Here is a 13,714-nt window from a genome sequence, read left to right as displayed (position 1 = left end):
GGTCTGTCAGGGTGGCTCCTGCAGGACTGATGGAACACAAGCCCTGGGCCTCCTGGGGCTCTGACGGCACGAGTCCACACGGCCACTGCCTCTTGCCCCACCTGCCCCAGTTCACGGCCACTGGGCGTTCGCGGGCCACGCCCGGCCCGGGCTGTCCTGAAGCTCCCTCTGGCGTAAGAACACCCGTGGGCGTGTCCAGTCCTCGCAGAAGAGCCATCGGTCCACAACCACACCCCGTGGGTGTCCCCTGGGCCGGGCGGCCTCCTGTAGCTTCTCTCTCAACTCGGTGCAGCTGGGGCTCCGGCGGGGCTGCCCATGGGCGCTGCCGACCCACCGGCCGGGCCGGGCCTGGCTGTCCGTCGGAAGGGCGACCACAGAGCCACTTCCCTCTGCGCCACCACCAAGCCGGCCGTTCCCTGCCCCGGCCCCCCGGGCTAGACGGCGCCTGCCTGCGGGTGCTCCCAGGCCCCTCCACCCCGCACCCTCAAATGCAGCCAAGCCTGGGGCAGCAGCCGGCCTGTAAGTCCTCTCTGGGTCTGTGGCCGGACGGGAGGAGAGAAACTTGTGTGTCTCGTAAGCCCGCCCTGGTCCCCACCCTCAGTGAGGCAGGACGGAGGAGTGGCTCGGCATCCCACCCTGCACCCTGGGGTCCGAGGTGGAGAGGGCAACGGCCATCCAAGACCCTGCTCCTGGGTCGTGGTGAAGGAGAGGGGCAGGCCACCAGAACAGCACAGCAGCACACGGAGGACGACCCCCCTGCGGTTTTCGCGCGGGGATCACCAAACCTGACTTTTCCACACAGCTCGAGAAGCGCCCTGAGGCTTCCTGGCCCCCGGGGCACAGGAGGTGCCAGGCCTGGGGCTCGGGGTCTGATGCCCGGGGCCCACTGTTTGCTGTGCGTCCTGCAGCGTGGTGTCCGCTGGTCACCTAACGAAGTTTGAAGGAGCTCCCCCATGTTGATGGGTGGCGGGAGGTTTGGGGTTACTGGTGGGACACGACGCCCCTGTGCAGAACAGCCTGGCGCCCAGGAGGTGCTAAGTCACAGGGTGCTGTCCGCCCACCCAAGCACGCTGGGCTCGGAAAAGCAAAGCCCTGCCCGCGCGCCTCTCGGCTTCACTCTGTGGGGTGTGGGAACCCGGGACCCCAGCAGGAAAACCAGGGCTGCTGAGACAGCAGGCCAACCGGGTCTTGGGGACCGGCTTCACCGGCACCCTGGAAGCCTGGGGGCGGATATGCCCTCCCAGATGCAGAGACCTGGAGGGCCCAGGCTCCCTCGGCTGCCCCACTTCGTTCTGCTTTTGGTTTCAGGGGGAGCCCTGCAGCTCGGGGGACACAGGGCAAGGTCTGACGTGGCTTTCCTTGCTGCAGGACAAGCCCTCTTCTCAGTTCAAAGGTGTCCTCCCTGGGCCTGAGATGACCGCAGGGCAAGGGAGGGAGAACAGCGTGCAAGGGGCAGCGGCACGGGGGCGGCCGGCCACCAGGTCTCGCAGGAAGTGGGCAGTGGAGCGGGGCTTCTCCTGCCCCACGCTGCTCCTCCCAGGATGCGCTGGGGGCGGCCGAGGTGTTCCCAAACTTTCAGGATGCCTCTAGCCCAGTTACACCATCGCTCTGAAACGAGCGCCACGCAGCACGGTGCTGCTTCCGCTCACCCCTCGCATTCGTGCGGCAGCGACTCTTGCTGACAGTTCTGCCGAGGAGAGGAACACCCAGCAGGTGGGTGGGTGCTGCACGTCCAAGAAACCGGGACAGCTCATCAAGCGTGAGTGTTTCACAAGAGCTTTATTTGTGGTCACATCTACGGCTGTCATCTCAGTGTACAAACAGCTCACAGCTGAGTGCAGCGCTTCTAGTACAAGTCGTATAAAACCGCGGACACGTGGCAGGACGAGTGCACTTGATAAAAAAATAAATTACACTTTAAAAGCTACTGCAAAGCTTTACACAGATAAAAAGTAAACACAAAATAGTTAGTGAGGTCCTTGTAACTGTCTATCGTATCCAGCTATGAAGATCGAAAGAGCAGGGCTCTGTGCCCGAACGCCTCTCCGACAAAGAAACCTGGAGCGTGCCTGAGCTGGTGTCCGCACCACGGCAACACAGGGGTCCCCGGACACCACATCCCAGAGCTGGAGACAAGCACAGCTCCGCACCTGCGACCTCGGCCCAGCCGGCTCGGGGCAAATCTCTGTGAACCAAGCAATATCCCTCATCCTGGAGGCTAACAGGTAGCAGGAGCTTCCCGCTTTCTTCTGACCACTCAGGAGCCACAGCGTCCACATGGTGAGCGCAAAAGAGAACAAGTGATATGGCAGTGTGTATTATGCACTAGAGGCCTCCAGGTTTAAAGCAACCAAACGGCTGAGGGCGAGATGCGCCAGAAGTGCGGAGGCCTGGCGGCCTTCGGGGACGGAGGCCAGGCCTGCCCCGGCCCACACGTGAGTGAGGGTGCCGGGGCCTCCAGGGCCAGCCCACCCTCGGAGTCCATCTGAACACGGGCCACGCGCAGCCGGGCCCTCACCAGCCCTGCTCCAGACAAAACTGCCTGCTGGCCCGCCCTCGAGGAGAAGCTGAGGCCCTGGCTTCTCTGGGGCCTGACTCAGAACAAGAGAGCCTTTCCCGTGTCAGTGGCTGCCACACAGCTCTGCTCTCGGAGGTGTTTGCAGTGACCCTGGCGCTGGTCTGAGAGGAGACAGGCAGGGCGGCCAGAGCCGAGACACAGGAGGGCAAGCAGCCAAGATACAGGGCTGCCCCGGGCTCCACCCTCACCTGCCACAGAACACGTGTGGCCGCGCACACACACACACACACACACACACACGTAAAGACAAAAGCCTAGTAGACTAGGAGACACATTCTTAACGAGATTTTTTCTTAAAACATCAACATTTTAGACAAGCAGCTAAGGCTACGTCTAAATTTATCAAGAGCAAAGGAATCTAATCACTCTGTTGTTCACCAGGGTTTCCTCAAGGGCAGGAATAAAAGGGCAATGAATCCTTCCTGTGTACACAAAGGGGACACTACGACCTCTGTGAGGTCCCCGAGAAACAGGATATTCCACAAGTTCTGAAGAGGAGTCTAGGGGAGAAAACCGACACCTACCCAGCTCATTGTAAGCCCCCAGGGCCAGCTCTCCCTTCCCTGATCTTCCCCGGCCAGGACCTAAAGCCAGCTGATCTGAGCTTCTGCCCTTTCCACTCCCCACCCACCAAGACAGAGGCGGCAGCAGGGTGCCCCCTGCAAACCAACAGAAAGCGCAGACCCTTGCAGACCAACGAGGCAACAGCAAGAGGACACACGCAGCCCCCCCAACCTGAGCCCCTAAACATGCTCACAGCCACAACTCCATCATCCCGGCTCCTAGTGAGTTAGCAGAGCGAAAGCTGGTTCTGGAAAGCCTGGAAAGAAAGTGACACAGAGCTGAGTCTGTGGCTCAAGCAGGCTCCTGTCATTTCTGCTGAACGGCTCTGTCAGCTCAGCTATAAACCCGTCGTCCTGCTCTTTCCAAATACGTGCTCGTCCCTCCTGACTGGATCCAACACGGCCAGGGCTCTCCTGATAGCTACACTGTCCTACTGCATGGGAGCCTCTCTAGACACAGAGAAACTTCCCACCCAGCCAGCCACCGTTTAGAACAGCTACTGGGCTGTTTCAGCTCATCCGGGGACCAGAGCTGCACTCAGCCGGTCGGGTAGTTCCGGTGAGCAGGAAGACGCTAAGATCTTCTGTCACCAGGAACCGTGCCGAGGGCCAGCGGCCTGCAGGGCTACCACAGCGAGGTGCCCTCCCCCAGTGTAACCGCCTGTGTCCTGGTCCAGAGCCATCGCACACCTGGCTCTCTGCCAGCATCCTTCCCTGACTCACACCTGCTGCTCCCCCCACCCCACCTGCCCCATTCTCAGGTCAGCGGAACAGGGTGAACGTTACAGGCGCCCGGGGACGGCACCTGCAGCAGACAGGAAAGGTCTACCTGACAGGTATCTATTCTGTCAGGGCTAATTCATTAAAGTATTAATTTCCATACGTACCATTCTTGCCAGGACATGAGACAGAATTTCCTTTTACCTTGAGATTCAAATGCACTGTAAGGAAGTCCCTATCAATATTCTGACTGGCAAGAATACAGGTACCTGAAGACACAAAGCTTACGCAATGTTTTCAACAACTTAATTCCAAAATCTAGAAAGCTGCTCTGTGACCAGAAGCGCAACCTTAACCTTCTACCTTCAGGGTCGTCGGTGTGCTGAAAACTCGATGTCCAGTCCAGCATGTCCCAGGTCAAGTCCCTGGTTCTAGGTGTCATTAGAGCTGCGAGAAAATCTGTTTGACAATTACGAAGTGGCATGAGCTCCCCCAACGAAATCCACGAGCTTAGGATAACAGCTAAGGGGAGACAGCCAACAAGAAGTGCCAACTGTCTTTCCTTCGGCAGAACTGTTTTGTGAAAAAGTCGTTTCCAACCTCTACGGCCCCCTGGGAACAGCACAAGATTAAGATCCCAGGGCTTTCCAGTCAGACAAGAGTGTGCGTTTGCCTGAGTGTGATTATGTTACAGGGAACCCAGGACCATCCAGAACATGGAGTTTTAAAGATCTGAAAACTGGATGTTCTTTTCTGGTGGACAGCAGACACTAACACTCAATTACTTGCACACCGCAGGGCAGGAGACCAAAACCAAATTCCAGGAGGTAGTTTAACATCAGCCCTCGGTAACAGGGATTCACAACAACTTTACCAACGCGATATCCAGATCACCCTCATTCCCCACAGGAACTGAGGTTTCCTTTACGCAGTCCAAAGTTTTGAAGCTAAAATAGTGCTTCTCTGGGTGTTGAAATTCTTTTCTCTATTTTCTATAATGAGCATATACTACTTTAACATCCAGAATTTTTTGTACAGATGGAAAGTAATGAGGAAATTCTAGAGAACCCTTTTTAACTAACACAAAATCCCTAACGTTCTTGCAGTACCTTGCATTTAGTTTCAGACATGAATCCCCTCAACCCGATTCCCTATTTCTATCCTGGCATTTTTTTTCCTTCAGTTTACACCATCTGAATTTATTCAGCTTACATTAAAAGGAAACGGAGCCTACGTCCAAATGGGGACCTGGAAACTACTGTGCTCTCCTTCGCCGCCTGAGCCGACCTCAGCCTTCAACCCCACGCAGCCCAGGGAGCCGTGTGGACGCCTGGAGGTCTCTGCGGCCACCCCACCCCTTCCAGGCCAAAAGCTACAGGACGTGCGTGCGCTCCATGCAGGTGTGCTTCCCAAGGGACGGTTGGGCTGAAAAACTGTGCTGGGCAACTGATTCCTCTGTAATTCTTCTCAAGGTCTATCTTACCTTGATGTAAACTTGGAGTATTAAGATAGCCAGTCCAGCAAAAAGTCAAAAGTATGGGAGACATCCGAAAACCCTCTGTATTCTAAAAACCTCTCTTTAGTAATAATTAATCTACCTCAATTCCTGATTTCCAGGCAATGCACAGAAGGGTACAATTTCTATAGCAGGCATTCACATCAAGGACACTCACCCTGACACCAGAGAGAGAAGTAACCTTCCCAAGGCTGCTGACCACCAGGGACGGCCCACCCAGGGGGGCGTCATGAACAGTCACAACCACTGGGCGGAGCAAAGAGCTCGGAGAAAACCACAGGGAAAGGGATCCCCCGCAGCAGGAATTCACAACTTCAAACGAAATGAGAGAAAGTAAAAGATCACAGACGCTCACTTGGGCTAACGTGTAGTGTAATTACGTCCTTCCAGCTGGACGGAAATGTAACTGCTTTTTCACAGAGGTGAAGTCACACCCGGGTGAGCTCTTTTACCCACAAGTGCAGAACCAGCTCCAGCAGAAGCGGACTCCAGGACGGACGGCTGGAGGGCCCGGCCTCGGGTCACGGTGAGGAGTGGCCGCCCCTCAGAGCTCTGTTGTCAGCAAACACTTCTGCTTCAAGGTGGCTTCTCCAGCAGAGGTTGGAGCCGAGCTGACAGGAAGAAAGAACACGTTACTCACTTTTTGGAAAATGCAAAGACCATCCAAGGCGGAAGCGACCTGCATTTCTCCCAGGCGCCTCGCGGAACATGCGGAGAGTAAAGAGGGGTGTGTAGTAGCACTTAACGTAGGCGATTCCGCAGAGGGTCATTTTCTAGATAACTGATGCTTATTCCATCTTGAAATGGAACCTAAAGACATCAATTTCCCCTGCTTCCTTGGATAAAATACACCGAACAGACACCTCATTTCTTGCTGAGCCAGGGCTGTCACAGAACACGGAGGACAGGGCTGTGCCGAGCACCATGGCAACACGTTCGGCAAGCACCAGGGCCGGGGGTCCTGTGTGTCCTCACGCGGCCCCCGCGGCGGCTCTGAGCCCCGCGCCACCTCCCCTGCTGCGTCAGAAGTGAAACAAGAGTAAGAGTGCGCCGCTTCGCCACAGGGCAAGGGCGTGCGCGGAGGTGCAGGCTTCAGGGAGACTGAAAACGATACCGAAGTCCCAAGGCCAGAGGTTAACATCGTCCATGTGCTATCAAGACGTGTGAACGAAACAGCTGTCACTGGAACCCCCCCCTTCCGCGTTTCCACTCCACAGAGACGACACTGCCGACTGGATTTTCCTGGTACTTCCCTTCTTGTTCTGGATCCCTGGTTCTCAAAGCGTGGTCCTGGAACTTGTCATAAGTGCAAGTTCTTAGGCCCCGCCCCTGGCCCACTGGCCCAAAGCCTCAGGACAGTCCAGCGCCTGTGCTCTAACAAGCCCTCCAGGCAGGCCCGCCAGCTGCCGTCCGTCCTCACTGTTCTCGACGGGGTGTTTCCACAATGACACACAGGCCTCCCTAATAGTCATCGTCTGCTATAATTACATAAATATTTCCACAGCTCACTATGGGTGTGTTGTATTTTTTTTCTTGTACAATTTGTTTTCTCATTGTAACTGCTTGCTCGGCGTCCAGTACTTCATTTCTAATTTATCCCTAACCAAATGCAACCAGGCTTCTGGTCTCAGGTCCTTTTGTAAAGTTGGGCGCGGGCCACGTGTTGCTCGTTCTCCCTTGGCAATACCCTTCCTGGGGCTCCAAAGCCTCCCCTTCCAATCTGTACAGGAGCCTTCCTAGGCCTGCTTGGAACTTCCCTTCACTCTCCTCCTGGTAAATTCTGGCACCTGTTTCCTGGGTTCCCCGTTTTCTTTCCTGGACTATCACCTTGTTTTGATGGAACACATCCTCCACTTAAGTAGGTTCCTGAGGAAGGCCGCCTTAGAAGCATGTATTTTAGAGAAACTCGTTTTAAAATGTCTTCATTTCTTTTTTGTTTTTCGCCACGCTGCACGGCTGGCAGGATCTTACCAGGGACTGAACCCGGGCCCTGACAGTGAAAGCACCGAGTCCCAACCACTGGATGGCCAGGCAACTCCCTACAATGTCTTCATTCTAATCTCACACTTCATTGATAGCTTGGGTACAAAACATGAGGTGAGAAATGATTTTCTTCCAGAATTCTGAAGGCATTGCTCTGTTATCTTCTAGCTTTCAGTAAAGTCTGCTGCCATTGAGATCACCAGTCCTTTGTATGAACTCTTTCCCCCCTCTCTGAAGACTAACATTCTCTCTTATGTTCTGAAACTTCACGATGTTCCTTGCTGTTGTCTCTTTTCATTCTGTTACTGGATACTCACTGGGCTCCTTTAATCTAAAAGCTCAAGTGCTTCTGTCCTGGGAAGTCTTGATTTCTTTCTTGGACACTTTATTTACTGTGTTCTTTCTTCTGGACCTCCAATGATTCACATAGTGGACTTCCTAGACCAATCTCCAATTTTCTTTTCTCTCCCAATTCTCAACGTTTGTTCTACATTTTGGGGGATTTCCCCAATCTTACCTTCCGTGCATCCTTTGAATTTTATTTTTAACATGGTTAATAACTTCCAAGAATACTTCATTTTCTGTTCCTTCTTTAATTCCCTGTTATTGCTGCATGGATGCAGTATCTTCTTTCTCACACTGTCACTTCGCAAAGTTTTTGACGCTCACATTCCTTTATTCCCTCCCTGTTTCTTTTTCAAGTTGACCTGCTCTGGTGTTCCCTCAAACATCTGACAATCGTTGGCTCTGTTCACATTTAAGAGGGAAGCAGCATGCTCACACTTGAGCATGAAGCGCTGGAACGCTGTCTGAAAGCTCTGCACGTGTAGGCAAAATCCACTAACTATGGGCTTCCAAGTCGAGGTATCAGATTTCCTGCGATCCACAAATGTCAGTCTCTCTGGGCCTTTTTCTTCGCTCGGTCAGGTTCTCTAGAGAGCAATCCTCTGAATTTCTCACCTGAGACGTTTATACGTGGCCCACAGCATTCTGGAGGCTGGAAACAGAAGGAAGGCTGGGGGTCTCACCCCTTGGCGTGTGGACGCTGAGTTAACTCCCCCACCCAGGTCAGGGCCTTCCTCCCAACAGGGCCCCCAGACCCAGGGCCCTGCCCGCCCAGCTCCTCCAGAGGGAAGCCTCCAGAATGAGGCCGGCATCGGCAGGGCAGGAAGGGGGAGTGTATGAAGGGGCACATTCGCAGCCCCACCTCGGACCCACCTTCCCAACACTTGGTGCCTCACAGCTCCTGAGCCAGCCCGGGTGCTAGCGCATGGACTGGCTTCGTATTTTCCCAGTTTCCACCCCCTCCCCTTTTCAGGCTTAGATCTCAGCTTTCTCCTCTCTGCCAAGCTGGTTACCACTTATCTGTCATTTAGCTGCTCCTAAAACTTGCTCGGTAATCTCAATTGCTGCTGTTTCCTCTCCTGTTCTTTTGTTTTTATTTTTTTGGGTTACGCAGGCCTCTCACTGCTGTGGCCTCTCCCGTTGTGGAGCGCAGGCTCCCGACGTGCAGGCTCAGCGGCCATGGCTCATGGGCCCAGCCGCTTCGCAGCACGTGGGATCTTCCCAGACCGGGGCACGAACCCGTGTCCCCTGCATCAGCAGGCAGACCCTCAACCACTGCGCCACCAGGGAAGCCCTCCTCTCCTGTTCTTTAACTTTAAAATAAAATTTACACAGCGCACACAAGTAAATCTGAATCTGTACAGATGCAACCCCATCACCATTCTTTTAAAAACACGCTATTGATTATAACATACATACGCTGAAGTGCACACATCAGGAGTTGTAAGTTGAGGACCCTGTGCACACTGACCACACCTGTGCAATCAGCACACAGAATGAGAAACAGAAAGTCACTAGCACTCTGAAACTAGCCACCTCCAGGGTAACCATTACTTCGGTCTCTGAGAGCTGTGCCTCTTTCCCATCATCATGGGGAGGAGACTCTAAGATGACCCCAATGACCCCCTCCTCCCCCTGAGCACGGCAGGCCCTGTGGTCTGTTCTAACCAATGCAAATGAGCAAAGGTAACAGCAGGCTGTCACTCCGCGATTACAGTATACAGATGGCGACCTCTGGCCGGCTGGCAGGCATCCCACCGCCTTCCTAGTTTGCTGGCTCTGCTGAAGTAAAGGCCCCAGGCAAGTAGCGAGGGCAGCGTGGCCTGGAGCCAGACCTCAGGAGCTGAATTCTGCCAACGGCCATGACTGCAGACCCTCCGCCAGCTGACCCTTCACATGAAAGCCCAGCTCCAGCCGACTCCCTGAGTAGAGCCTGGGGGAGACCCGCAGCAGAGGGCACAGCTAGGCTGTACCAGACCCCTGACCTGCAGGGAATGGGGTGTAAGCCGCTAAACGTGTGGTGATCTGTTACAGATCAATAAATACCTCGTGTAACTGTGTGTGCGCGACTCCTCTGTATCTCTCTACCGCAGTTACAGTTCGTTAGTTTTCACTGCTCTAGTCCAGTATTTATCTAGTTAACTGCCAGTGGGCTTTTAAAAAGTCTTCAGCTTGGGCTACGATGAACACAGCTGCTGTGAACATTCCTGTACATGCCTTCTGATGGACACATATGTGTATTTCTATTGGGTACGCATGTAAACGTATTTTCAGCTTTCGTAGATACAGCCAAATCTATGTCCAACACGGTTATTTCAATTTACAGTTTCAGTTGCCCCATAACTTCACCAATACTTGGTACTATGTGTATTTTCACTTGAGCCATTCTAGGTGTATGCAGTGATATCACATAGTGGTCTGAATTTGTATTTCTCAATAACTTGTCAAGATGGGCCACCTGGATACCCTCTTGTGAACTGCCTATTCAACTCTTTTGCCAATTCTTCTATTGAGCTCTCTTTTTCTTATTGATTCACAAGAGCTCTTTATATATTCTGGATATGAGTTCTTTGTGAGAGAGACACAGACAGAGTCAGAGGGAGAGGGAAGTGGGGTTGTCTTCTCCACTGTGTGGCTTCCTTTTTGAGTGCTTGAAATAATATCTTTCGATGAATAGCAGTTTTTTTTTTTAATTTTAAAAATTTATTTATTTATTTATTTATGGCTGTGTTGGGTCTTCGTTGCTGCATGCAGGCCTTCTCTAGCTGCAGCGAGCAGGGGCCCCTTTTCCTTGCGGTATGCAGGCTTCTCATTGCAGTGGCTTCTCTTGTTGCAGAGCATGGGCTCTAGGAGCGCAGGCTTCAGTAGTTGTGGCACGTGGGCCCAGTAGTTGAGGCTCATGGGCTCTAGAGCACAGGCTCAGGAGTTGTGGCACACGGGCTTAGTTGCCCTGTGGCATGTGGGATCTTTCCGGACCAGGGCTTGAACCCATGCCTCCTGCATTGGCAGGCGGACTCTCAACCACTGCGCCACCAGGGAAGTCCCTGAATAGGAGTTTTGGACAAAATCCAAGTTATCAATTTTTCCTGTATGATTGAAGCTTTTTGTGACCTGTTTAAAAAATCTTTGCCTATTTCAAGGCCACAGGATGTTCACTTATATTTTCTTCTAAAAGCTTTATTATTGGACATTTCATATTTAGATTTGCAATCCACCTACAGTAGATTTTGGTGTGTAGTATGAGGTTGGGTCAAGATTTTTTCCCACCAAGGATATTTAACTTGTCGGGCTGATTTACTGAAAGATCGCTCTTTCCCTTCAGCATTGTACTATCATTTTTCATAAATCAGGTAACTATACTTGTGTGATTTGTTTCTGGACTCAACTGTTTCACTGATTTACTGGCCATGTTTTCCTTACTGAGATACTGACATATTATATTAGTTTCAGGTGTACTACCTGTCATCTTTGATCTAATTCCTTTATGACTACTTTGCTTTGGGAAGGAATGGATACAAGCTCTGATGTCATCTGTAACTTCTCATTTGGAAGTCCTTACGAACTCGCATTTTCCTGTGTGAACTCAATTAGGAAGAATTATCACCTGGCCCTCTGCACACAATCCCTATGTTTGCAGTGGGAACTACCAGTCATACAGATGTTTAGGAAAATAGGCCCCATGTCTGTCCTGTTCACGCCTACCTTCAGTGCCGGACACAAGCAACGCCTGGTACCTAGCAGACAGTAAGTGTTTGCTGAGTGAACAATTATATTAAAGACTATGGAGATAAGACAACAATTTTAAAATGAAACTATGAATTTCTCTCAAGTTAATTATCTCTAATAACTTTTCTGTTATAATCAGGGATTTTGTTCTCTAAAGCATCTACTTCAACCAACCCGCATTCTCAACACCAGGAGGATGTGAGAAACAGTAGACATACCAGGAAGACGTCTGAGGTGAGAAATGAGGCAATTATAGATCTTCTGTAAAACAGGCACAGTCTTGATCCTAACAATTAAAAGTTGAAGAACTACATGCTGAACAAAAGCTCTGCCTGTGGCAAGTGATATGCTAAAATAAGCTTGCGGTAAAAGCTACATCAGAGCCCTCACTTTGGGAATCCCCTACCCCACCCTTATCTGAGCCTCTTCTGCTGTATTCATGGACAACCTAACAGTAAAGCATGACAGGAAAAGACGTAAATCGATTTTAAAACAAATACAAAGTTTTAAAGATAAACCTGCTCATATCTTTATCTAATAAAGACTTCATAAAAAAAGAAAGTAAGGTCTACTTCATAATTTTGTAGAAGATTGCTACTGACAAGAAAAAAGAAAAAAACACTACTCTAAATAATAATCACAGAAAAGATTTATTCAGTTTCAATTAAGTTCAACTAGAGAAGAACTGACATTATCGCTTTAAGTACAATTAATTTCGTTATATTTTCCTCTTAACAGAGGCCTGAGAACTGCAACTGAGAAAAGACTCCTCACCTGGTCACAGCATCCACGAAGAACGGCGCTGGGGGAGAGATGAGGGAGACCACACCTCTGTTGCCAGGCCCCTCCTTCCCGGCCGGCGAGAGCCCGCTGTCTCCTGCAAGCCCGTTAGGAAGGGCAGCACTCTGCTGAGGGAAACACGCGGGCCGTCTGAGCGGAGGTGACCACACCTGCCCCGCAGCCAGCACTCAGCCCCGCGTCATCTTCTCCAGTGATGACGGTGATGAGAAGGGTGATGTTCACCGTTACAGCTGCTTTGTTTTTCTACCATCCTTCACATCAGACTTATATTTTTGTTTTTGTCAGCACCCTTAAGTATTTACAAACAGAAAAATTAAACCTCTAGTTTGAAGCCAGTAGGTTCAATCAGTAGAGATTTGATGGTGACCCCGTGTTTTCAAGGAAAAATAAGAACCTGGTATTCCTTCAGGCCTCATTCTGAAAGGGTAATGGAAAGAAAAATTGCAAATATCATTAACTTACTGGCACAATCCAACGGGGTGTGATCGTGGATATGGAAGATACCTGAAAAAAATTGTACATGTATATTTATTTTTAGGGAAGACTGACTTATTTTCATAATTATACTCATAATGCTTTCTTCTACTATGAAATGCACTGGGGTGGGGGGCAGGGAGCAGGTCTTAATGGTGCCCTTGAGCTGACATGGACTTCTGAACCCAAGGTCCTTTTCTACAGCACACACGCCATGTGTCACCACTTAAGAAACTGTCATAATCTCGAGAACCTCTTTAATCTAAAAACTTACTACTCCCAGAATGCTACTAATGCTACTACTACTTTCAGGTCATTCACTAGGACTGTCCCCAACCCCTAGCATCCAATTTAAGATTTATTTTCTGAAACTTCATTTCAGTCCGTTACAAACAATCATAGCCTTCTTGGTAGCATGCTGCACAGCAGACTGTGGCTAACTCAAATGAAGACAGAAGAAAGCTCTGTCCAGCTACAGGCCATTTTCTAACTCTGCCTGGAGGAGAGAGCAATGAAAACACCCACGCTGCTCCTGACTCACAGGGCCTCTGCTATATTCTTTTTAAGGTTTAATTTTCTGTATCTTACTTCTGCATGTAGGATTGTAATCTAATGAACTCCCGACTCCCTCCTATTTTGTGGAAGCTTAGACTAGTCCTTGCACTGGTGACAGATTCTGGTAAGAAAAAATTAATATAAGTCCAGGTTTTAGTAATCTAGGTAACCAACAAAAGAATAAAAATACAAAATATGACTTTCCCACCAATATTAAGAAAGTGCACTTCTAACCACAGAAAATAAAAGAGAGAGAAAAAAGAAATATGGTAAAAGTAAACAAAAATGGTTTGGCAGAAACAAGTCCTATAATAACCATAATTACAGTAAATATAAATGGATTTAAACTCAATCAGAAGATACAGACTCTCGAATAAGATTTTAAAAACAAGACCCAGCAAAATGCTGAAAGGTCCACTTAAAACCAACAGATACAAAAAGGTTGAAAATAAA

General features: G+C 50.6%; 1 protein-coding gene across 4 annotated transcripts in view; it reads right to left on the bottom strand.

The window, feature by feature from the left end:
* Nucleotides 1-1,749: 1,749 nt before the first annotated feature.
* EPB41L5 (erythrocyte membrane protein band 4.1 like 5) overlaps nucleotides 1,750-13,714 on the bottom strand; it is a 142,059-nt gene continuing 130,094 nt past the window's right edge. For 3 of the 4 annotated variants that reach the window (XM_029225234.1, XM_029225237.1, XM_029225235.1), the window contains 3 exons: nucleotides 12,695-12,736; nucleotides 12,206-12,339; nucleotides 1,750-5,988 (listed from right to left, as the gene is read on the bottom strand). In XM_029225234.1, coding sequence (XP_029081067.1) covers nucleotides 5,922-5,988; nucleotides 12,206-12,339; nucleotides 12,695-12,736 — 243 coding nt within the window. In that variant the 3' untranslated portion in view covers nucleotides 1,750-5,921. The remainder of the gene's footprint in view (nucleotides 5,989-12,205; nucleotides 12,340-12,694; nucleotides 12,737-13,714) is intronic. The other variant, XM_029225236.1, reaches the window with a different exon arrangement.

The sequence above is a fragment of the Monodon monoceros genome, unplaced genomic scaffold, assembly GCF_005190385.1.
Source record: "Monodon monoceros isolate NGI ecotype Baffin Bay Population unplaced genomic scaffold, NGI_Narwhal_1 Super_Scaffold_16, whole genome shotgun sequence".
In the NCBI taxonomy this organism is placed as follows: Eukaryota; Metazoa; Chordata; class Mammalia; order Artiodactyla; family Monodontidae; genus Monodon; species Monodon monoceros.
The sequence above is the reverse complement of the archived record's forward strand: the minus strand, read 5'-3'. Positions and strand labels throughout refer to the sequence as shown.